The sequence below is a fragment of the Lichenostomus cassidix genome, chromosome 3 (assembly GCF_008360975.1).
Source record: "Lichenostomus cassidix isolate B80296 chromosome 3, HeHo_3.0, whole genome shotgun sequence".
Classification (NCBI taxonomy): Eukaryota; Metazoa; Chordata; class Aves; order Passeriformes; family Meliphagidae; genus Lichenostomus; species Lichenostomus cassidix.
In genome coordinates this window covers 16,045,922-16,071,164 of record NC_139483.1, presented here as the reverse complement: position 1 = coordinate 16,071,164, position 25,243 = coordinate 16,045,922, and the positions used below count along the sequence as shown (strand labels likewise).

The window sequence follows — 25,243 nt, the reverse complement described above, 5'->3', positions numbered from 1 at the left end:
GCCACTGTGTGTGCAGATGTGCTGCCTGTGTGTGCATCTGTGCTGCGGCACATGTGTGGTAAGTTATTCCTGCCATCCCTGTGGCTGAAGCACACTGAGTAGCTGCGTGGCAAAAGCAACAACAAGCCGAGAAATGCTGCTCTTCATCCGTAATGGAAAGTGAGGTCTCTGGGTTCTGGGTGTGTATCGCTGGGTGTGCACACTCATGCTCCTGTTCCTCCTCAAGCCACCCTCCCAAGGTCTCTTCCACCTGCACATTACTGCACCTCAGGCCAGCTGAAAGGGGCTGCAACAGAAGTGCAAATCTGAAGAGGAAACCCGTACGCCCCAGTCTGAGGGTAGAAAAGAGAAATGTTTTTATCTGTGCTAACCTGCTCACCTTGGCAACTCGCCACCAGAAGAAGGAAACATAATGCTTCTCTCTTCTTTCACCAGAGGTTAAGGACTCCCCTCAGCATGAGGCTGTGTGCATCTCTGCGGTCATGCACCCCTGTAGCATCTGCTTTTAGGTCTGATTTTACCTGTCTGCTCCTTCAGCAGTTACTTTGGGAGGTGGCCCTTGAAAAAGAAGACCCAGCACTAAACAAATTATGGATTACTAACATTCACAGAGCTAATCATTGAAAGAAGTTTTACAGATCCCTGACTGAAAGGGATGAAACTCCCACAGGATTAGATATGCTGCTTCTCTGCAGAGCAGAGCCTGGGAGTGTCTATCCCAGCAGCCAACAGCCAGGCATCAGGGACAATCTCTATTGTCCTGTGCTGGCTGTGTGCGGGCAGGGGAGCTTGGCTGGGAGCTGGCAGAGCTCCCAGCCCGATGGGATGATGAAAAGTAGCAATCCCACCACTTGAAGGAGAAAAATGCAGTGCAGGAGGAGTGGGGAATTTCTGTGGAAATTCTGGCACAGACAAAAACTCCATGACCATCAGCCAGCAGGGTCAGAGAGCCCACCTTGAGGAATGTGTTTTGCTGGACCAAGGAAGCAAAAGACAACCACTTTCCTGAACAGATGAGAGGCAGAGGAGAGTCCAAGAGCTGGGAGAGCATCCCTTCCCATGGGGCCATATAGCCTAATGACACACAGCACAGAGCAGCATCCACCAGGGCTGCCTGGACTACACAAGTCTACAGAAACATGGTAAGGAACAACAGTGAACACAGAGGTCTCAGAAAGCAGGTGGTGCAGTCCCTGTAAAGCCTTCCTCTGGTAAGTAATGATGCATGTTGGTCCCCAAGATGCCTTGGGGCTGCTCTCTCCAGCCCATCAGCTTGCTGTTTTGGTGCCAGGGCATCAGTTTCTCCCTTCAAAGTTTCTCCTGCACCAACATGTCCCAATCACCCAGCTGTCCTGCAAATCCTGCTTTTTCCAGGCCTGCCACATGAAGCACACAGGCTTGTGGATGGCAAGGAGGGAGCACACCTCCAGCACCTCAACTGCACAGCTACCATATGAGGGAATATGATGCACTAGCTACTTCCTGAAAGCCCTGCTGATGTGCCTCAGACCTATCCCAAACAACATCCTTCTTTCAGTCCTGAGACCTTCCTGGCAGCCAGGTCCAACAGAATTTCATAAAGACTCCATAGCAGTCCCTGGGTCTGCTGGTGATGCTCCAGCACAGTTTTCCTCCTGACTGAGCAGTACTGAAGTCCCTGTGCTGAGAGGGCAATATGCAGCCATACACAAACGACCTGCGGACCAGAGCTGCTCACTCTCTGAGCAATGCTCATGTAGTATGCAGAAACCTGGGGGAGCTCTATAGTCCTAAACACTTCACTCCTTGCTTAAACAAATATGATCTAAAACCATCTGCTGAAGAAAGGGTACCTTCTCCCCCTCCCTAGACAAAAAACCAGCTGCATACCTTAAACCAAGTATCCTATTGCCTTGTTTTTCCACATTTCTCTTCATTTCTGTTACAATAAAGCATCTCAAGCAGCATTACCCCTCAGACTAAAACTGCAGGAAAAGGGTGGGGCTTCTAACAGAGCTCAAACTGTGCGTTATTTGTGTAACCCTTTGAGGTGGCAGCCAGATTCTCAGCTAGTGTAAATGTGAGATCTGGGCTGAAGCTAAGACAGCCTGGAGACTTCACACAAGGGGAAGATGTTGTCTATCAAGTCCATCAGTGCAAGATGCTCAGGGATGCCCTGCTGATAGCAACCTCCAAGGAGCAGCCACTTGGGATCACTACAAGCTTTGCATGGCATATGCTGGGAGCTCACACCAGCTTTGGTGAAAAAAATGCATCCTTTGGGTCCTTCTCCTGAGGCTGCCATGGGATTAGTGCAGGTCTGTGTAATGGACCTGGGGCTCATCATTTGTGATTTTAGGACTAAGGAGCTACAAAACCTAAGGCTGTCAGTATCTCTGTATTTAATAGGAAACTGAGCAAATGCTGTTACTCAAAGCTCCAGCTATGAGGGCAGTAGAGCCTGCATGGCCAAGATCGCAGCAAGTGCCATTCCATGTGTTTGCTCCCAGCTGTGTCCCTGTTCCACAGGAACATGAAGCTGAATGAGGAGCTGCCCTTTGTTTGGAGCACAGCCTTTCACCACCACAGAAAGCTGTGGGCTTTTGCCGTGGGCCAGGCAGTGTGCAGAGCCCACTAATTTCTTCCTCAAGTTTGTGTGCATATCCTTGCAATTCCATCTCACAAAGTGTATGTCAATTTACCAGAGTAGAAAGGAATGAATGGAAGAGTTTTCCCAATGATCTTAGATATTTCACTTGAAACCCATTCGTTTGCAGGCTAAATAATCCCATATATAAATTTGGTGTATCTCCTGAATCAGTTTTCTTCACCAAGACCTTTTTACTTTCAGCCTGAGGGCTGACAGAAGAAGGCAAGAAGTAATGTTTCACACAGGCTTCTAAACAAAATAACCTGGAAATTATTACAGTAATGTGAAATTGGCTTATTGAGTTTCTACTGATTCCCTCTGAACAGGTTTAAAGAACTATTGGGGTGATTATTGGGGTGAGACAACATGTTTAAACAGCTAACATGAATGTGGAAATAGAAATGTGCTCCTCCTCTGGGCATTACCAGCAAGTGATCTCAAGGTACATACTGGCCCTTAGAAACATTTGTCTTCTGAGACTCCAGGACACAGAAGCAAATGAAAGAAGGAAGAAAGGAGGAAGGACAAAGTAATTTGCACAAAAATAAGACTTTCTAACCCACCTGCTGCCTGAGAACGAACTCTGCACCTTGCTAGTACTGGTTCTAACAAATACGTGTCTTTTCTTAACTTGTAACATTAAGAACTTCCCTGGAAAACCACTCAGGGGGCATAAATATTGAGAATATGTGGCTTGGGGATCCAAGCTGCTTTAAGTGCTTTTGCAGGCAGAGGAAATGCGCAGCATGAGAATGAGCAGCCTCCAGTGAAGGACTAAGTGAAAGAGAAGCTCAATTATGACTAATCAGACCCAAGCACTAAAAGCTTTTGCACAACATCACCCTCATTAGATTAAACCTCTGTTCTCTTCCACAGTGGAGACTGTTAAACAAGCTCAGGTTGTACCAGAGACTCACAACTTCCATGAGCACGCTGCCACTTCTTGGTACAGGGAGAGACATTCCCAGCTTTTCCAACAAATAACCATGAGCTACTCAGTCAAACTGTGCCATCCTCTCATTGCCCGTCTTTAGGGGACATTTTCTGCCAAGGACATGCCTGTGCAGGTTAATTGCACAGAGAGTTGTAAAGATGAGGCATGGGACCTGAAGACCTAATTTTGGAGATGAGGCCAAGGGCAGGGACTGGAAAAAGGAAGGAGAGCAGGGCTGCAGGGAGCTGGCTGGGACAGCCAGAGGACATCACCCATACAGATGGGCTCCATATCCATGCCCTGCTTAGATCATCCATATCAACCTAGTCCATGAAGGGGGGACCCCACTAAATAACTGCATCTCCCTGGGTTTCTCTAGGCACACCCCATGGATGTCCCCATAGAGATGTGGTTAGTCTTTCTAACCACTCCTCTCACTGGGGGAAAGAAATTGTCTGTCCTTCAGAGCAGCTGGCAAGGTGGCATGGAGCAAATGGCACCACCGGGGACTGAGACATTTCTTCCCTGTCACACTGGTGCCTCCCGGTGCGAGTTAAAGCAAAGTAACACCCACACCTCTGGCAGAGGCAAGCAGAAGAGCTGAGATAAAACCAAGCAAAGGGCTGTATTAACCCTGCAGCCCTTTCCATAGCAAAGCAGAGAGCAATGGAGTCGGCAGCAGCACTCCCTGAAACTGCAGCACATCTCCCTGCTCTCCCTTGATGCTCTTAGGAATGGCTCCCAATACAAACTGCAAACACCTGAGAACTACAGCCCGCTTCAGCATTACAGCTCAATTTTTCAGTGTTTGAGGTGCAAAGGACCTTTGCACAGAAGATGTGACACATGAACGCTGCAGCCAGCCATTTGTGGTGGTGACCACATGAGCACCTGATGTGCACAAGCCCTGAAACTGGGCACACACCTCCTGTGTGTGCACATGCATGGAGAAGACATGAATGCACCCGGCTAGATACCATGAGATTGTTTGTATTCATTTACTGTAACATTTTGTCCTCAGGACTGAAATTCATCTCACCTATTTTTAGACATGTTCAATGTAGATGACTGCATCTATGCTAGTTAACTCCTTTTACAGTCACAGGGCTGCTCAGCCTCAGCTCCTCTCCTGCTGTGCAGGCAGGTCACATACAGTGTGTTCTCCAGGGGCCTGTTTCTCCCCACAAAGGGAGGCTGGCCCAGCTCTAGCTATTTGCTACAAATCCCAGTCATCCATCATTAAGCACTTTTAAAGTCTTCTTATCCAATCTCTTCTCTCTTCCCCCTCCCTTTCCATGTCAGCCTTGCATGATGCTTTCTTCCACTACTTTTTCACAATGCAACCTCTCACATGATTTTTCCCTCCACTTTGCTCCTTTTCCATCTCCTGATCAGATTTTGCACTCCATTTCCCCCAAACTCCCATTCTGCCTCCACCCCATAACACCCACCTCTCCTCCTGCTCTTCTGCCATCACCCAGAACCCAACACAGTTGGACACAACTCCCAGTGAAAGCGGCTCCATCAACCTCTGCCCTCATCCTCATGGAACACTGCTCTCCCACAGCTCCGCCACCCCTGCACCCCACCTTGGAGCAGCCACACACTTCCCCGTGCTCCCATGCCCACCACCGTGCCCCCAGGGCTGTCCCCACATCCCCCACACCCTCCACGGGCTCACCCCACGCAGCTCCACGCCGCCATCCCGGCTCTGCCCAGCCTCCTCCGGGCTCTGCTTCGCTCTGCGCACAGCGGGACGCCGCAAGGACGCGTACAATTTCCACGTGGCCAGAGCAGATTCCCAGATGGCTTCGTAGCTTCCCTTGTATTCTCTTTAGTCTTCCTGGCCCCCGTGGTCATTTCCCTTTTCCACCTGCCTTTCCCCTTCCTGTCCGCCTTATCTCTCTCTCCTGGCCCTGCTCTCCCACGCCGCGCCGCTCCCGCCCCACAGCCTCCCCATCCCGCTTGGCACAGGCACCCCACGAGCACCCCTTGCTCCCTGCACTCACACATGGTCTCCACTCTGCAGCTCCAACCTCTGCCTGGCTGCAACGTGAGCGTCGCTAGCAGAGGACAGCTGAAAAGACAATCAGTGAGAAACCTGGGAGCGTCTGCAGCTCAGCTTGACAGAATCCTGGAGAAAATAGTGTCAGAAAGGAGTCGTGCTCTAGTTTAGCTGGAGCATGTGACAGGACCGAAAACCCCTTGAGTGCCTGTGTGAGATCAACCAAAGGCAAAAGAAAGTGATATGATGGCAGAGGAGAGAGGTGAAGTGTAGGACTAAGAGGGGAGGAAAGAGAAAAAGGAGGAAAGAAAACAGGAAAAAACAGGTAGATTCTTAGAGGAATTTCACATGCTTTTTTAAAAGTTGCACTTCCTTTGAATTATCTGTGCTGGAGATATTTTCAACTCAGCTCCACTTCCCTTGAAAGATTCATTTGGCATGCATTCAGTTCTCAGATGAACTTGCAAAACATGAAAGAAGCTGCAAGTGTCACTAAAATGTAGCTCAGCCTCAGTTCTGAGATCGACAACTGTACGTCTTCCTCCTTGATAGCATAATATTATCTCTTATCCTCTCCCTTGCTCCTCACCTACTCTGACCTCTCCACGCACAACTCCCAATAAAAGCAAGTTTTTTTTTCCTCCAAATGGCATGGTAGGCATTTCAAAATTATGTCGTATCCTGATCAAATTATCTCTTAACTCATCTGGAATCTGATCCAAGGACACCAAGGGAAAGCTTTCTGCTTCACCCCTGGGTGCACATTATGTACATCATCCCAAAAAAAAATGTTCTGTTTGCTTACAGTAGCAGACTGACGTCCCCTTGACATGAGCAACAGCCCTGACCTAGGAAGAGAAATGGCAGTAATTTCAAAATCGTTGACTGCACTTTCACAGAGTGTACTCAAACCACTTTTTCCATTGATCTGACGACTCTGGTTACTCAAACAGCTCCTCAGCCTACTTCCTGTTCTGCTGGAGAGCTCAGCAGCCCTGCTAAGAAACAGAGGGAAAAAAAACGAAAATCTAACTTTATTCTGAGGTCATCAGAAATAGCTCTGGTGGATAGTTCCTATTTTTGTTTCAAGAATGTATTTATAGCTTTACTGCCATCAGAGGGCACAGCAATGTGACCTGTCCCGCTCCCTGAGATGCCAGTGCAGCAGAGTTGGTGAGCTGAGCACATGTACCACTGCCAACAGGTACTCAACTCTGAGCACAGGGCATCTCAGTCTTTGTGCCACATTTTGTTGCTGGTCTCCCTTTGCTGTGATTTCAGATCCGTTGAAGGAGCCAGATGGGAGAGGGATTTTGCAATGTGGGCAGCTCTCCATGGTCTAGCCACTTACATACACAATGCACTTAGCCCAGTGTCGTGGTTTGACCAGCACACCCAGCCTTCTGTGGTTCATGTTATTCCTACTCTGGATCAAATTTATCCATTGTGCAAGCCCACCAGGATCAACAGAGCTACAACATAGTTGATTTGGCCCAATCTGATTCCAGTCTTGAAGCTAAAATGAAGCGACATTTTAGAGCACTGATTCTTCTCCACAAAGGTGACAGGGAAGTGTAGTTCAAGTTTTCTGAGCCTGGTTCCTGCAGTACCAAAAGAAGACAGCAAGGGACCAGCAGACAGTAGCAAATAAACTCTTTCCAGTGACATCAGCTGGAGCTGCCACTGCAAAATCAGCCACTGAACCTACACCTGGAGTCTCCCTTGCTTTTCCAAAAACCACAGGATACTTTTTAGATTTGTGGTGAAATCTGTGTCTCATCATTACCCAATACGAAAATTAATGTGTCTTAGGGGTTTAAAGGAATTAGCAGGTATTTTCCAAAGTATTCTGTCTCTGGAGAATTTATTCCCCATAGCTCTTACACTCGCTGAGACATTAAGTGCCACCACATTGTTAGTGTTTCCCGCGCCAGAGCTTGTTTCTCAAATCCCCACTAGCTTCAATAAACACTGACACCAAGTAATAACATTCAGTATGTGTGTTGCAATGTGTGCTATGTTACAGCTGGCCACGCTGTCTAAAACTGACTTGCAATTTAATTCCCAAGCAAGTAACTTCATTGCGCAGTATATGGAAAATGTTGCTGTTATGCAAACCTCTGTTTTCTGACAATAGCCAGTAAAGCTGCTTTCCTCCCTCAATTTGATATCCTGGAAATATTCTAATTCTGTTTGCTACGCCATCAGCAGATCTAGCTAGCTTTCCAAAGGTAACTGCTCTCCAGAAGACCATCTGCATGTTGTATGCAACCTTCAGAACTGTCCTCCTGGTGTGATTTCAGCGAAGTCAACCCTGCAGATGGAGCACCTGGGAAGAGCCCACCAGCGGGAATGCAACACACCCAATGTCCAGGCCTTTGCTTGGAGGATTAACCCCCTTTAAACATGTAATAGCTTTAAGAGCATGCTAGAAAGAAGAACATGTTTGCCTTCTTCCCCCTGGGGGGGCAAAGACACATACCTATCAGCTGGAAAGGAGAAAAGTGAACACTGCAGCACCTTAATTCAAGAGGCAAACTGGGGAACATGTTAGCGTATCTGATGAGAGTAAATTGAAATCCAAATACCATTAGAGCTGCTAGAGAATGCTTGGCATCACTTCACACAGCACCTCTCCACCATTCAGTGGTGGCTTGGGATGGCTCAACAACCCTGCCTGGTATTTCCTGGGCACTATTATAGCCTTAGATTCCTTGTTGAAAGATACAGCCTTCCACAGATCGTTGTCCAAATGCAGTTGCTCAGTTGGAAAGTAGCTGCCTCCTCACTTTAACATAATCAAAGCTGTACTCCCATCTCCTGGCAGCTGCTTGTGTCAAAGATCTGTGAATCACCTCTGCCTGTAGAAAAAGTAGTTAGTTTTCAAACTGTGTTTTATATAAACTATCGACAAAGAAGGAGTGTGGGCCCTTTCGTGCAGTTTGTGTGGTCCTTGCTTTTCAGTGCCCACCTGTATCTCTTCCTGCACCCCTACCTCTGGATTCAGCTGGGAGAGGACTTTGAGTTTTGGTGGGGATGCAAGAGTCAAACACCACCTGCTCTGCCAGGCCCCACAACACACATACAAACAGGAAGGCAGATTTTGCTTTAGTTGTGTATGGGCTTTTTGTTTCAGCTGGGGCGGGGAGGGAGCTCTGGCGTTCTCCGATTGTTCCAGGAAAGCCGAATCGGCTTACATGCTCTGCCCTCCTGGCCTTTCTTTCCATTCAGCCCCACTCTCAGCCCCAGAGAAGCAGCTCTTTCTACTATCACTTTGCCCACTCCTGCAGTTTTAATGTGAGCTCTGCCTTGTTCTCACAGACTCCAGCTCTTGCAGTCAGGTGGCTGAGACCCTGAGTCTTCATTTCTTAAAAAAAGTACATTTCTAGGCTTCTGCCTTGCAGAGAACAGATTGAAAAAATGTCCCAAGTGTGACTTATAGGCATAGAAACCAAGAAAACAATCAAACAAGCCCAGCACTTCCAAAAAACTTGAAATATTGGGTGGTTTTTAAGGCAATCCTCATTGTTTTCTGGGACAGCTTGAGCTGGCTGTGTTTGAACAGTAAATGCATGGTTGAGGGAACTACATCCCTGACACACACACTGGCCTTGATTCCTCATCCCACTGCAGGCATTAATCCCTGCCCTCTCCACTGCTGGGAGCCACCACAGAAAGTATCAGAGCCATCCCAGCAGGGAGCACAGCCTGATGTTTGGCCACTGCCAGCCCCTCTCCTCTACCATGAAAACATCTGTATCTTGCTCACACTGTGAGATCCATCTTTCAGTAACACTAAAATTACAGCGAGCCAGAAAAATGCTTACAAACTTGCCTATTTCAGGTAAAACCCAGGATTTTCCCATGAATGGAAAAGGTCTTTCCTTATGAGCCCTGCCCAAAAGGGACTGATGATAAGAAGACTGCCATCCCACACTGCAGCATCTTTTTTCTCCCTCTTTTGTGTCCAAACCATCCCAAGGCACAGAGGAGAGGGGCTCAGGAGACAGCCAAGGCAAATCTCAGTAAAGGAGGCTCCACTCAGTCACCAAGGGATGAGGAAATGGCACAATGTGTCTCAGCCAGGCAGAAAACACAGCAGGGAATAGTAAACTCGACTATGGCTCATCGTACAGCAAACATGTGTGTTCCTTCCCCTCTGCCTGGGGAAACTCTGTGGCACGTTTTGGCTCCAGCAAAGTAATTACCAGCTATTTGCTCATTTTCCTTTAATGAATCAGTTGAATGAGACCAGTGTGAGTGTCGGGGGAGTGAAAGTCTGTCATTCAGCTGTCTGCAAACTCCGGCTTCTCTGAAGATTTCTAGATCAGATTTCAGGGCCTCAGGAGTTTGGGTTATTTTTTTAAATGAGGTTCGACATTGCATCTTCTGGGGAAGATGCCAGTTATCTACAAAACCTACAGCTCTTATTAATTTGATACCACAGGTTTCAGTCTGAATCACAGCAAAGTGTGGTTGACCTCAGATTAAACTAAAGTACTTGCTCCATGGCATTAGACTTAAGGGTTGGCTAGCATGGGAGTTGGACGTTATTTTTTTAACACCAGAGCTCAATAAAAAAAACTAGGGGAGAGGAGATGTTCAGGTTGGGCTGGACAGAGCTAAAATCATGGGGCTGTGAAAGGAAAACTCCAAAACGTCTCAACTGGAGCCAAAGCAACAGGAGGTGTTTCATGTCAGGTTATGTAAGTCCTAAAAAACCTTTTCTCTTCTTTCAATGTGTTTTAGTGGTGAGGTCAATTTTAAAGTGAAAAATGCCATTTTGAATCAAATCTACATTTCAAATGCTTGCAAAACATAAACAAACCATTCCCAAAATGAAACAGTTCATTCTGAAAGTGTCAGAATGACATGCCACTGCTATTTTTAACATCCCTCCCTCTTCCCCCACCTCTGTATTTTTTTCTAGGCCAGAACTATTCAGAAAATGTGTTTGAATTTGTGAATCATTTTGACTCCCCCTCTCCCCTGACATTTGCTGGAAAATCTATTCTCTGCCAAAAAAACTGTTCTTCCAGATCCAGCCAGCTCCTACAATCTCCTGTCCTGCCAGGGTTTGTCTGGATGGGTCTGGAGGTCTGACTGCCCTGGGGACACAGCATAGATGGTCCAGAGGAAGAGCAGGCCAGGAGGGCAAACCTCAGCCTCCCTCCAGGCAGTGATGGGCTCTGAAAAAGCTCTGAGCCACCCTCTCTTGAGACTGAACAGGGAGTCGGGCTCCGACAGAGGCCACCATGCAGAGGGAGTTCCTCATCAGGCTGTGGCTTCCGGATATGAGGGGGGTGCTTAGAGTTTCGGATCTTTTGGAAAAATCTTGCATTCAAAGCCAGGCCCCTGACGGTTAAGTGGGTGTACCATGGGGACTTGGAGCTATCGAGGTTACAGAAATTTCAGCTTTGGATTCAGTCAAGACATTGCAGCTCTGAGTCTTGCAATGCAATGAAGAGGTTTGATTCTTTGTAGCCTGGCGATTCACAGAACAATTTAAGCCTTTGCAGTGCAAGTATAAATGTTACCATTCTCATTTTTGAGTGTTTTGCTCCCACTCTAAAACTTTTAGCAAGTGAAAAACTTGGATTTCTTTCAGTCCTCACATCCAACCTATTTGTAAGTCTTGCAGATTTTTTCAGGACAGCATCCCTAACAGAGTCTTTCCAGCTTACCCACCCAACTAAAATTCACCTTCTGAGCTCATCACGTCACACCCCAATTTCACATGTCAATAGCCTTTGCTCTGCAAAGATCCATCAAACTCACTGCTGAATGATTGCTTTTTGAATCTGTCATTTGGCCCTTCTGTGGCTCTCAGCCCCCCTACCTTGATTCCTTCTCCTGAGGTGCATGTCTAAGCTTCTTGGCTTTTCTTTCAAGACTGTGATTTATTCTATTCCCATCACTTCTTATTTCAGCGCTGAAAGGTCAATTCCTGCATATGCTCAAGCATGAGATCAGCCTATATTAAACAGGCTCCTCTGAGCTTTCTCCCTTCTGGGAAGGGTTCCCATCCACAAGAACAAACCTGGAATGTGGAACTGCTTCCTGAGCTGCCCAAATGCTCAAAAACCAGACACCAGAGCTGGTTGAGATGTACAACACGGAAGACAATAACAGACTAGGTGGCATCATGCTACCTCTGCATTTCCCTCTCATTACCAGCCCAGCATTAGGTCAACATTTCGGTCACTTGCAACCACCTGGACTCCCGTGCTGCTTTCCTTGGCTCAGAAAAGCCACTCCAGCAACACAAGGTAACATGAGAAAACAGAGACCTGAAGAGAGAGGCCAAGTCTTTTCTCCTTCAGATGAGACATAGATGAGGGGATGCTAATTGGAGGAGCTGAGCTACAGTCCTGGCTTCAGACCATTTGTTTTAACCTGTTGTGAAAGATGGCTTCCACGAGACCCAGACAACATCAGTTGCTGCCTCCTCTGAGAGAGTCTGGTTCAGTTTAGAGCTGCTTTTCTAAAAGCTCATCTTGAATGTATGAACTTTACACAATTTTTTGTCAGTGATGGTACATCTCACTCAAAAGCTGTGACACGCACTGTTTGTATGTGAAGGTGGGAAAGTGACATCCAGCAAGGCAATTCTGTTCGCTTTGCAGAAAGATCAAGGTTAGTTCCCACTCCACTAAAAGCACGGAAGGGAAACACAGGATTTGTCAAGCAGAGATAAACGGAATCGAGAACATTTTATACACAAATTCCCAGGAGAAGGTTAAAACAATGGAGCTGGGAGAGTACACTTGTCAAGGTTTTTTCAAACAATCCTTTTTCACGTATTCTTTTAAAATACAACAGTAATTCAGGTGGATAGAGACCGTTCTAAAATCTCTTTCCTTTGTTTCCCTTCTGGCAGCCCTGGTCTCCACCCCAGTAAGACATTCCTCCCACGAAACCCTAGGGTGGAGGGCTGTCAGCTCTACGTAAATATGGCTCCAAGGAGAGAGATAATAATTAACACCCTCTTTCTGAAGCTGCTTGGCAATTACAAATCCAAGTGCCTCCTACTCCTGTGACCACATGCCTTGCTTCCAAGGTGTATCTATTAATGGCAGCCCAAGACTACTTAAAACTGCTGCCCAGGGGTGCAGCTGAGTGCCAGTCCCTGGCCAGAGCAGGATGAGAGGCTGGGACTCAAAGGCCAGTGAGGCAATGACCATCTCTTCTCCTCCCACCTGGAGGCACTGCCCATCCCTTCTCCTGCTGCCATGACAAGCTGGGCTGTGCACACCTGCTGTTATCCCATACTCCATCTGCAACAGCATCCAGGGATGAGAATATTGCCCCGGCGCCTTTCATGGTCACTTTGTGTGGGTACCCAGGGCAGTACAGGGTATGAAGTGATGCTGAACTGGCCTCAATGGAGGTAAGCTGATGCTGTACAGGCATGGATAAAAAAAGGAATTTGGCTCCATTTCAGAGTTCAAAGAAATATTTGAGCCTATGGGCACTGATTCAGGCTCATCTCTAAATATATCCCAAGTTCAGCCTTTTAAACTACTTCTTTAGTGCTCACGAAGGGTCACTTCGCAGTTGTTATTACAGTTTCTTGCCAATCTGTTGTTGGATTTTCCACTTGACATTATTAAGGGATTAAGTTGTTTGTCTCATCATCTTTTATCTGTCCTGTTCAGTTTCCTAAAAACAGACTTTAGCCAGACCAGAGAAGATAGGGAGGGAAAAAAAGCCCAGTATTTTCAAGATGTAATCACAGTTTGGGATTTGCCATTATTATTGTTTAAATTTATTACTTTGGATATGTAAACTTTGCTGACTCCTTTAATCTGGAATGTATTAAAGAAAGCATTAGGCATTACAAGAAGTCATTGGATTATACTGCTCCAATTCAGCTACAGCTGTGGAAGAAATATAGAACAGGAGATCCCGTGGAGTTATACATTTTAGACTGAGCTCATCAATTGCCATAGAGAAGACAAAAACAAATGTAGCTGAGCCTGGAAAGAATGCTGCTAAAATTGGAGAAACATTTAATGTGAGTAGCCTAGGGGTGCAATAACTTTGCCTGTAATTTAACAAAACCCACCCACATAAAACATACCAAGGGAGATTACAGATTGGACTCTCTGATCTGCAGTCTGCCAAGAAAGCAAACCTGACTTTTTTCCCCTTCCTGCAGAGGCAGGTTTAAATGGTCCCTGCAGAGTGTTAAATATATATTACCCATAATAGCAACCATATTACATTTGGACACATTGCTAATTCTCCAACTGGCTGCTCTGTACCCTGCTTGCAGTGGGAGGAAACCCCTGGATAAGTAATGGGGTTTGCAGCTGCCAGCAGAGCAATTCCTATGGTCTACATGGTGAGAAGGAGCCTGCTCACCTCCCCCTCACACCCACCCCATCTTGGACCCCTGCTCTCCTCTCTTTTGAGGGGTACACCTGGGCTTGTACTTAAGTACCCATTTAATGAAAATGTTTTGAATGCGTTTAGCTCAATGGGATAAAAGCTATGCTTACGCCTTTCCAAAATGCAGGTCTGCAACAAACAAGGCTCAGTGGTGAGCTGAAGGCCAGCCCTGGCTCCTGCCCTTCTCCCAAGCGGCAGGGATCAGAGATTGTTTAGCAAGAAATGAGAGAAAAACACCCAACCCTAAAACACAGTTTCCAAAAAGCCTCCCTGCAGATCTTTCCATTTATAAACCTTCCGTTTATGTTCCCAAAGGCTCTGAAGCACTGTAACTATGAACGGGCAAACCCCCCAGAGGGACTCAATCTTTGCTTCATTAATTCAGCTTAAGGTTGGATTTACCACAAGGTGTAACTGGATACATGTAGGAGTGAGCAAGGCAAAAAACTATCAAGGACCAAACCTGCAGCATGCTCCTGCTGGCTTCAGCAGAGCTACAATAGCTTTTATCAGCGTTTTATCTGACCCTAACAAAAGGAGCGAATTGTTTAGCAAAGGAAGAGGGTTCTTTGATTCTATCTTGCTGCAGATGAATTGCCCAAGCAAGGGCAAAGGGACAGGAAGCGAAGGGGGAGGAGAAGGATCTGATGCTGAAGGTAGGTGCTGCCCTTGCTAAACAGCCCCTTCTGCAAATGCTGATGGGGTGGAAGGAAAGAGTTGTGTCATCTCCCTCCCATAGCCATTCGACCAAAATGTTGTGCTGGTTACTCCTGGTGTTGATATATTGGTCTTCATTCAGGCTGAAGGGAGTTTTGTGACAGTGAGGACTGCAGGCCCCATCAGACTTCCCTTCCCTCTTTGCATAGTACAGGATCCCTATTGTCCAAGATCCCAAGTACAAGACTTAAAGCCAAGCATGAAACCCCGGGCAAAACTCACACCAATTCAGCAAGGTCCACACCACAGCAACTCCAGATGCCGACCTCTCTGCAAATCAAGTGTGTGAAGCAAACAGTGAAAAGACCACCTGATTCTGTCCTTTGAATCTAACTCATTAAAATGTCTGTTGGCATGTCCCTCCAGAACACATCTATGTCTTTCACAGAGACAAGAGATGTTTTACTATTACTTAAAACCACAACAGTGCAGAATGCTAATGAAGTTCCTGTTGTGTAGCACTGATCAGATAATACACTGTATTGCTTACAAGAAGTAGTTGTAAGCGCTAAGCACTTGTTGTTTTACCCCCTAGTTCTCCTTCCAAAAGCAATCCTTGTGTTTTGACCAGCAATAAATCTTATATATGAAAGGAGAATTGAATTCCTTCTACTAGGGTGTCCCTTTTCCCATGTCGTTAATGAAAAGAACTTTCGTTACTATAAAAAAATCACTTCTTTCTTTTCATGGCTGAAATGTATGAAAAGACTGAAATAAATATCAGGAGAGGGAAAAGGCTGACATGGATCTTAGCACCCTGCAGCAGCTCCTGACTCCAATATTACCCATCTCTGAGAAATTAAGGTCAGAAACCACGCTCTAAATGCAACCCATGGCTGACAGCAGCAGTGAGGATCTCCACACGCACAAAGCTGTGACAGCAGCTCTGGGGTGGTGAACTCTCACCATGCCTGGGAAAGAAGGAGCTGCAGCCTATGTTTTCCAAAGGCTTTCACCAATTCCAAGCGCATTCAGAGGGCACACACTTAGACTGAAATTTGCAGCTGAAGACCTCGAGCTTCTGAATGTACACACACCAACTCATGCTGAAAGGCACTGCTGGGTGATCATCCTGTTACAGAGAAAGTCAAAATTTTGCTGCCTAAACACTGATTTAAAAGCCAAATCACAGGCATTTGCTTTTGAGGCTGGTAGACCTCAGACTGGAGCCTCCTGAACTACTTGGAGCTGTTGTGCAGCTATGCATGACCTGGGTTTTTATGTGTAGGAATAACAATGAAATTCCAGTAAATTTTATAGAAGACGTTCGTGAGTACTTTAGAAACAGATTCCTCTGGCTTAAAGTACACTCTTGGGCTATTCATTGAGATCCCATTAGAGTAACAGAGAAGAAAGATACCTTAAGAAAAACCTTAGGATACCCAAGGAGACATCCAGCAAGGCTAAGCAAGATGAATGCCACAAAAGGGCCATTTCAAGTGACTCAGCAAGTGTGGAAGCCCACAACCCCAAAACAGTCACATTTAAGAATAGGGATTAGGCTGTGAAGTAACTCAGTGATTTGAAAATGTTAACATTTAGTTTTCACTGTCTGTTAAGTATTAACAGATCTTTCTTAGAAAGCTTGGCAGGGCTTGATTGGAAGAAAGCAGGTCAAATTTATTGCACAAATTTACCTGCTGGTATAAGCAAAATAATCTCTAACCATTACAGAAGACTAATCTTAGCTGAAGCGACATTTAATGTCATACATAGATGCCATTATTTCTGTAGTGAACTAGAACAGAATTACATGTACAGTAAACATTAGCTCAGCAGTGGCTTTTAGCCATGGCATGGCACCTGAGAGCTCACTGCTGCACTAATATTTTCTTCACATGCAAATCTGTTCTAACACATTATAGAAATAATATGGAAAACATGAGACAGGTGCTGACTACAGTTTGGGTTTTGTCATTGCGAGCCTCTAAAAAAGTAAAGACAAAACTCTAAAGTTTCCGCTGATCTGTGAAATTCACTTTGCGGACATTCAGCTTTACACCCGAAGGATCCAAGCAGGCAAGCTCCTGACATGCTGCAATTCCCACCAGAAGAGGTGGAAATCTGGCTCTTTCCAGAGCTGGGGACCCTAATTATGGACCTAATGTTTCTTCTTCCTGCACCTCAGAAATCTGGGGGTTTTTTTATTTTGCCACTTTAATGGATGCTTTCAGCGTGAAATTTTTTGAGAAACAAAATATGCAAGAGAGAGCAGCTGTGCTAGCAACGAAGTCCCTCTATGAAAAGGATCTGTTGTGTGCCATGTAATTCCTGCCCTGTCAATCATGGGGAATGTGCGCAGAGAAGAAACCCGTCCCAATGAGCTTAAAAGTGCTGATGAAAACAGACTTGAAGTAGCACCATATGTCTCTCATTGGGCTATGGCAGCATCTTCACTTAGCCTCCGTGGGTGGGAGCCCACAAAAAAGCTGCCTATTCCCTGAGAAGGTCACGTGAGTAGGTAGAGGATAAGCTATGGAATAGGGAGTGATGCTTTGTGAAGTCCCTGGAGTGCACAGCCTCCATCCACAAAGAGCCTGAAGCTCTGCCCAGTCTGCCGAGCACCAGAGTATCCTCATCTCATCCCAGCAGGTTAAACATGCCGTGCTGTCAGGTGTGCTGAGTGTGGTGCTCTGAAAGTGGAAACACAGAGGTGTCCACCTCATTCCCCTCTCCCTGCTAGTCTGCCCACAGCAGGGAGACTCCATCCTTTGGCAGCTTACCAGATGTGCTAAGCACCCTCCCTGGTCAGTGCTGTGCATTACTAAAGGAACAGTTGGTCTACTGAGTAAGCCAGCAGGGCCCTAATATGCCAGACATTATATTGATACTAAATCAGAGATACCACTCACAAGCTCATAAGCTTAGGAGCTTTTAAGACAAACACAGTGGGAGTAAGGAGTAAAACACATAAACACAGTTGGCATGAAGATATATATTCACAGGGCTTGCATGTATCACCATAGCCATGTGGTCATGGTTTCTGTTACACGGAGACTTCCTGATCACAGCGACAGCTTGGAAAGGGAATGAAAGCATATTTAATTTGATTGATTTTTATAGGAACGAATCAGGACTTGTGTTGTCAGCTTATGCCTTGGAACATCTCAAAGAGAAATAAGCAAGGGTCTCAGAGGCCCTTGGCTGACACTAACCCTGTCTAAACTTGGCTCCTTTCAGGACTGCCTTAACAGCCATTGTGAGTCAAACAAATAAATCAATTAAAAGAATGCCTGTCATCAGCACTGCTTTTTCCAAAAGTTCTTGCCACTTCACAGGTTAATGGAAGTCTGTTATTCTGAGAAATCTACTCATCCTGCTGAAAGGAGCAGAAGTTTCACAGTGTACCAAGTCCCTTGATTACTATTCTGCTATACATCCTCGTGTTTCCACAACGGCTGTGGGAAAGCCAGGAAGAGGAACACTGCAGTGTCTTACACTGTTTTTCCAGGAAGGGGTTCTTTTTCCCCCTGACATGTCATTTTTCTATAGTACACATTTGCTTGCACAATTTCTGCCTTTCCCCTCACTTGTCTGTTGCTTTGTCTCTAGCTGCTGTGGAGTTGACAAACTAGGGAATTTAGGTCAATGACAAGGACTCAATAATGACCAGCTTTGGAATATCTTCCGCTTAAGGGGTGCAGCCAGTTTCCTAGAGGACAAGTCTCTTGCTGCAGAGTACACCCTGGTTATCAGCTCTCCCTTGGAAAGAGCCAACAGAGTCCCCCATCAAAACAGCAGAACTCATACAGTGGTATTTTTTCAGTCAAGAAGTCAGTGGGAATTACAGCTGGAATGTATCTTATTTTAGGTGTGAAATTTTCTCAGGAGCTGGGCTGCCATTTCAGGCTACCTGTGCCACTCAGAACCTGGGACAAAGGAGCACCTTTTTATTCCACTACACAACCAACCTGTGTGATCAGCCAGGGGGTGAGAAATTCTCCCCCTCAGCATGAGAGAGTGATGGAGGCAGGTGCCTTCCAGCAGTTGCTGCATCCTCCTGGCTCAGGTGGTTGGTGAGCAGAGACATCAGTTCCTTCCCCAAACGGCCCGTGTTGGTCACAGGGGGTGTGCAGAGAGTGCTCCCCTGCGGCATTTCCAAACCACAATGTCCCCATCCCAACACGCTGCCTGGACAGCCCATCCCTCCCACACAGCCTGAGAAGTGTAATCGCTCGAGTGCCTTTGAAACCTTGCAAGCATCAATAAACAAGCGTGGGGTTTCTCTGGCAGCAGCCCACAGCCCGGGGAAAGCCACAGCTGCAAAAACCCTTACGTGGAAGTTTACTCAGACCTTAAGTGGATCTGCAATTAGACAACAGCAAAACGTCACGTTGCTCTTACTGTCACTGCACTTCACAAGCCTGCAGCAATCCTGGCAGGGTCACTGTTCCCCAGTGCTGCGCAGCCCACTGAGCAGCAGGGCACTCCAGGGACAGGCAAAGCACTGAGCAAACTGTTTCAATAAAGAGAGGCAGAGCCCCTTTCAGTCAGAGCCGCTCCAGGTCACGGTGTCCAAAAATGTGGTCACAATACCTCCCTCCCTTTCACTTGGCAAGGTAATTTTCTTACTGGCCAGTTTTCAGGCCTGAACACAAACCAAGTTTCCTACCTGCAGTACAAATGGAGGACGAGCCCATGCCAGCCGGAGGGATCTGCCTGTTTCCCCGGGATGTCAGAAGGAACTACAATAGACAGCCGGACATCCCTAACAGATTTGCTAAGCTAGATGGGCTCCAAAAAGGAAGGGCAGGAGCAGGCCTGCTGTTTATCAAATCTGTAAACATGCTACATGAGATGTGCAGCACAGACCGTATCTGCAGCAAGAACTGCTTTCCTGCCGCTCGTCATTACCTCTCCTCCAGGTACAACAGCCTCCCCTGTGCCAGCAGCACCCAGTGCGCACAGGCAGGGCTCTCTGCCTGCCCTGCGTTTATCTACTCAACCCAGAGGCCCCAAGTTGGTTTCTCTCAGCCGAGGTCTCCCAAGATTTGACTCAATGCACGAGTTGTGGAGAGAGCTTCTCACACATTCTCCCTCATTACACAACTCATTTCCAGACCGTGTGCATTGTTAAAAGGAAACAGTGAGTTCATGAAAACAAATGAGTGTGCAACCTGACACTGCTTCAGTAGCTGCCTTCTGCTGTCGTTATGGATTTACAAGATATCACCAACCAGGACACAAAGTTGGGTGTTATTTATATGAATCAACTCTGAATTACTGGGCATTTGCACGCAATCCTGCTGAGAAGTTGACTATAACCTGCCAAAGTCAGTGATCAGCCCTGCATGGGACCTGTGGAGCCCAGTGGAAAGTATCATTGTAAATGAGCCTCGCTGCTCCTGCTGAGACTCCAGCACTGAAACACAAAATCAAGTGCACCTCCTCAGGCTGCCCGACACATTTTGGACCAGATCTTCATCTCGTTTAGCTTGAGTAGTCCCATGGAGCCCAGCAGTTACTCTGATCTTAGACCTGATCTGAGCTTGCTCTCATCCAGACCTTTTAGCAATACAAATGAGCCTTGCCTGTTCACTGCCGAGCCTCCGGCCTGGCTGAGCTCACTGGAGGCCACGGGAGGTTGTGCAGAGTCAGCCTGAGGCTTCAGGAAGCTTTCCACAGGAGCATCAGGCATGCTTTTGCCCATCACTGAACTCTTTTCAGCAGCAAATCAGTGGGATCTGGCACTAGGAACAGTCATTAGCGCAGAGAATGGAGCAGAGATTACTACAGCTCATGCACATAAAACCAGAATTTAATCAGCAGAGGGATCGTAGCAGCTCCCAAAGGGAACAAGCTGATTCATCAGTTGAGAGCCCCAAAATACAAAACTGTCTGCAAACACAATGAACTACAGACTAGTAATTTCACTAACTGTGCTTTTACGCAGCTGCTGCTCCATCCTAAGCAGAACTGAGCCTGGATTTTTGGAACAGGACAAAAGGAGCACAAAATAAAAGATACTTATTTCAGCCTGCTGAGTATTTTACAAGCCACAGTCTCAGTTCTTCCAAGTTTGATGCCTTCACTTAGATGTTTCACTGCATCAATTTTCCCTGTGTCATTGAGTTTAGCAAGAGTTTCACTACCATGTGTATACAGGAAGTTAAACATAGTGAAACACATTGCTGAAAGTTGTTGAGCCTTTATCAAACTCCTTAAATTAAGAAGCCACAAGGTTGTCCTGCATATTTCAGGGTTTGTCAGTGGGAGGCTCCAGTGCTGAGCTCAAATCAATGTAATGTCTCAGAGCTGGATGATAGGAGAGACCATGTGCTGGCTGGAGAACCTCGTGATGGATGCCCTGCACTGGGTTAAAGTGGTTCAAAGCCCTCTGGATAACTGGTGTGACACCTCAGGGCAAAGCACGTTCTGTGTGATGCACTCAGACATGGAATGAACTTCCCTAGTGACACAACAAATCCCATGACTGTCTCATGCCTTTGGAGAACGCCTGAGAGTTCTCTCTGGGGAGACCTTTCTGCTCTAAGGGAAACACAACACTGATGCTTTCTCTCGCCTGAAGCCTCACAACCTGCTCCACAACAAAGATCCTGAAACAAATGAACTTAATATAAATACCTAATAAAAACATGCTTACCTAAAATGTAAGATACCCCACAAGCAAGAAGTTTTATTCAAAAGGGGAATTACCGGAAATTCTGGAGAATTTTGCTTCTGTGTGAAAGACACAGAGACACTGTGGTGATGTGCATCAGTGTGAACCTGAACAGACAGTTGGCCCACACAGTTTCAACTCCAGGGAGGAACTAAATTCTCCCTCAGGCTCATGTAAACCATGGGAAACCTCCAGCACCCAGGGAAGCTGTGCTGAGGAAAAATTGAGGCTCGTCACCACATGTCAGCAGAAGGCTGCAGTCCATGGATGGTATTTTAAGCATGCTGGCAGGCAGCTCTGCAGCACCAGGGAAGCTCTGCAAGGACTGTGCACAATGAAACAGGTACTACTCCTCCCTCCTGCAAGGATTTTCCGAGTAGGAACCCATTTCCCAGGTTTTTTCAGACCTTTTTCCAGGTCTGAAAGCTTTTAATGTGAGGGAAACCAAGCACACTGAGCAAATGTAAAGTTTCTCTGCAGACCTCTGCTGCACCAGACCTCTGCCCTCCCAGTGCAGCTGTGCCCTAGGGCGGGAATGCCACCAGCTCTCACCCCACCTCCCCAGGGCTGGTGCAAGACTCACCACTCGGGGCTTCTGCTGGTCCAGGGTCTGCAGGAAGGCGGGGGTCTGGTCCAGGGTGCGCTCGGGGTCACTGGAGATGTCCTCCTCGGACTCCTCCCAGGACGAGGAGAAGCCAGTGGAAGACGCTGAGGACGATGAGAGCTTCCGGACGGGCAGGCTGCCGGGGGGCACGGCGCCCGCCTCCTCCTCCGGGCCCCCCAGGTCCGTGACGATGACGGCAGGGATGCTTCCGCTGATGGCCGGGTGCTGGCCCGTAAGTCCTGCGGGGGCCACCACCACCTTCTCTTGCTGTGGTGCAGGCCCTGACTGCTCCAGGGGGCTGCTGCTCTCTGCCACTACCATCGCTGGCCTCCTGGAGGGCTCTGCAGTGCTCAGACAAACCTGCAACCCACCAGCATCGGGGGCCTCACTCTCCCCGTGGGCTCGTGGCCGGGGTCCAACTCCAAGTCCCACCACTGGCGCCGTGGGGCTGGCCGGCCGAGACCGGGCTAGCCGGGGGCTCCGTGGTGGCTGGGCAGCAGAGCTGTGTGCCTGGATGTGTGCCTCGAAGAGCCCCACTTTCTGGTTCACCTGCACGTTGTGCAGCTCCCGTTGAAGCTGCCGTGCCATGGGGGGTCCCGGCTGTCCCTCTTCGCCTCGGCTGCCCCGCCGACCCCCGGCGCTGCCTGGCTGCCGCGGGGGCTCCTCAAGCGGTGGGAAGAGGAAAGCGGGGCCACAGCGCGGGGAGCGGGGTGGCACCGGGGCCGGGCTGAAGACAGGGAGCGAGCAGCAGCTGCCGGGTGTCTCCGGACCCCTGGGCAGCACTTGTCCGGGAGGAGGCGGCGTCTTGCTCCTGCCGCTTGTCACCTCGCTGTTGCTATTCATCATCACCAAGCTATTGAGCGCATAGCAGTACACGGCCATAGTAGTCAGCCGGGGAGCACAGGGGGGCCGTCACCACTGCCGCCTCGGCGCTCAGGCTCTGCGAGGCTGCCCAGGCTCTCTCCACGATGGGACCAACAGCATCGCCAGCAGGAAAAAAGGGAGCTGGGCTGGCCCTGGCCCGCAGCTCCATAAAATGGGACAGCTGAGGAGAGAGAAGCAGTGAGAGTAGTTTGTGCCCTCTCTTAGCTCACCATCCAGCTGGGCACACCGAGTGCCAGACGCTTCCCTTCCTGTCTGCCCCTCCCACCTGCATGCATCCCCAGTGTGCCACTCCTGGGAACACGGGCCAGCCTGGTCATCAGAAGGATCTGAGCGAAGGGGAAGTCAGGTCTGGGGCTGTTTCCCTTCTTCCCTGTTTTCCCTGCCCCCTCTCCAGGTTGCCTGTCGACACAGCTGCAGCAGCAGTGTCTGAGGTGACACACAGCCAGCAGCCATTCCCGCAACACGGTAAGGGAGTTATGGTCAACTGGTGTGAACTGAAAGTTGGCAACTTTCAAGTGTTCACCCCAAAACCTGACATTTTCTAAAGGCAGATAAAAACTCCAAACAACTTAAATGTATCACCCTCCAGTTAGTCACCTATAGCAAGATCACATCTCAGGAATGGATTTCTGTTCCATGATATTCAGGAAGACTCCCTGCTTGCAGAGTTTTGTATGGTATAGGGCCACGCCTCCACTAGTCCCCTACCTTACCATATGCAACAACACGGCTTCATGCAACATCTTCATGCACGCCCTGGCTAAATGTGCTTCCCCTGTGCACATCTGCCTTCCGGGACATCGAACGCTCTGACTGCCGCCAAGTCACAGCCCGGACCCCACATGCAGAGACGTGCAGTGCTGTTTGTTCTGGCGAGTGTGTGACTGTGTACGCAGGTGAGAGAGATTCTGCTCTTGTAGGTAGCTCTCCGTGCCCTTGTGCACTTCAGCCTTCTGTCATGTCTGTTTGCTCCATGTGCCACTGGAGTTGCAGTCCCTGTCCCATGCTGAGGCATGGGAACCCATGGGATCTGAACAAACACACTGCCCACATGAGCACACAGACTTGTTTACACACCGCGCGCTAACTCTGGCTATGGGTGTACATGCCTCTCGTGTGTGATGCTATCAGCGGTATCCCTGTGCGTCCCTTTGGGAGGCTCCTGGCAGGTAAATACCCATAGGTCTAATCGGAGTCCCAGCTGCGTGACCAAAGGACTTCCCATCCCTCCAAGCACTGCTTGAAGGCAGTGCGAGGCTCACCAGAGACCAAGCGGCGCGGGCAGTCACTCTTTGCAGGGATCCCCGGCACAGCAACGCTCCCAGCACTCTGGCTCGGGCACGAAAGCGAGCACCGGCATAAGGTGCTCTGCCAGACTTTGGGTGCCCCGGGGCAGCAGCCTGCCCCTCTGCCCGCCCCCAGCTCGCCCCTTCTTCCCCGGGCCCGGCTGGCTCCCGTACCGCCCCCGGCGCGGCTGCCGGGGATCCCCCGGCGGAGAGGCGGCCGTGACCCCCGGCACCGCCGCTTACCTGGGGTCGGCATCCGCGCCCGCCCTCAGTGCGCGCCGCCCGGCAGCGCCCGCCGGCGGCCGCGGGGCGCTGCCGAAACCATCGCCGCGGGGCTGCCGAGAGTCCCGCTCCCTCCGCGGCTCCGAGCGCCTCTCCTCGCCCGCGGGGGGGCCGGGCGAGCCTGGCTCTGCCCTCCGCGCTTCGGCGGCAAAGGCTGCGCGGGCGGCTCCGCGCTCCGGGCAGCTCCGCGCCGCGGTCCCGGCGCCCGCTCCCGGTGCGGCTGGAAAGGCGGAGAGAGCAGGAGCAGGAGGAGGAGGAGAGGGAGAGGAGCGGCGAGGAGGAGGAGGAGGAGGAGAGTGCGGAGGGAGGGTGTAGGAGAGCAGGAAGGAAGTTGTGAGCCTGTCTGGGGTTGAACTCAGCGGAACAAGTTTCTTTTTTTTTTTTTTTGCTCTTCTCGCTCGGCTCAGGCTGGAGGGAAATACTGAAAAAAAAAAGTTTCCATTGTTAACTAAGAAAAAAAAACCCCACCGCCGTCGTGCTTTGGCCGCTGTGGGTTAAAGACACACGAGGCATTTTCCACCCGTGGCCGCGGTGTGCGGTGCGGGTCCCGCGGCGAGCCCGGCAGAGCCCCCGGTCAGCCCCGGCACCGCCCGTGCGGGGGGGCATCCCCCGCCTCGCCTCCGCATCCCGGCCTCCCGGCGCTGCCGGCCGCTCCATTCCTCCCCGGGGCACAGCGGTCAAGGCAAAGGGTGGTGCCGGCAGCGCCAGGAACGCGACGCTAAAGGCCACCCACCTCCCCACGCGCCCGGCTCGAAGGCACCGACTAACGCAGCCATTTCCCCCGGCATCCCCCTTCCCCACGCACCACGGCTGAGTCTTGCTGCTTCTCAGCACGTTGGTCATTCACACGAGCCTAAGGTTGGCGCAAAACCGTCCCTGCCAGGT

General features: G+C 49.0%; 1 protein-coding gene across 1 annotated transcript in view; it reads right to left on the bottom strand.

Annotated features, from left to right (window-relative positions):
- Positions 1-25,005, bottom strand: part of ITPKB (inositol-trisphosphate 3-kinase B) — a 67,118-nt gene extending 42,113 nt beyond the window's left edge. The window contains exons 1-2 of the mRNA XM_085054663.1: positions 24,320-25,005; positions 21,885-22,950 (exon numbers count right to left, since the gene is read on the bottom strand). Of these exons, the coding sequence (XP_084910789.1) occupies positions 21,885-22,787 (903 nt within the window). The 5' untranslated portion in view covers positions 22,788-22,950; positions 24,320-25,005. The remainder of the gene's footprint in view (positions 1-21,884; positions 22,951-24,319) is intronic.
- Between the last annotated feature and the right edge of the window lie 238 nt (positions 25,006-25,243).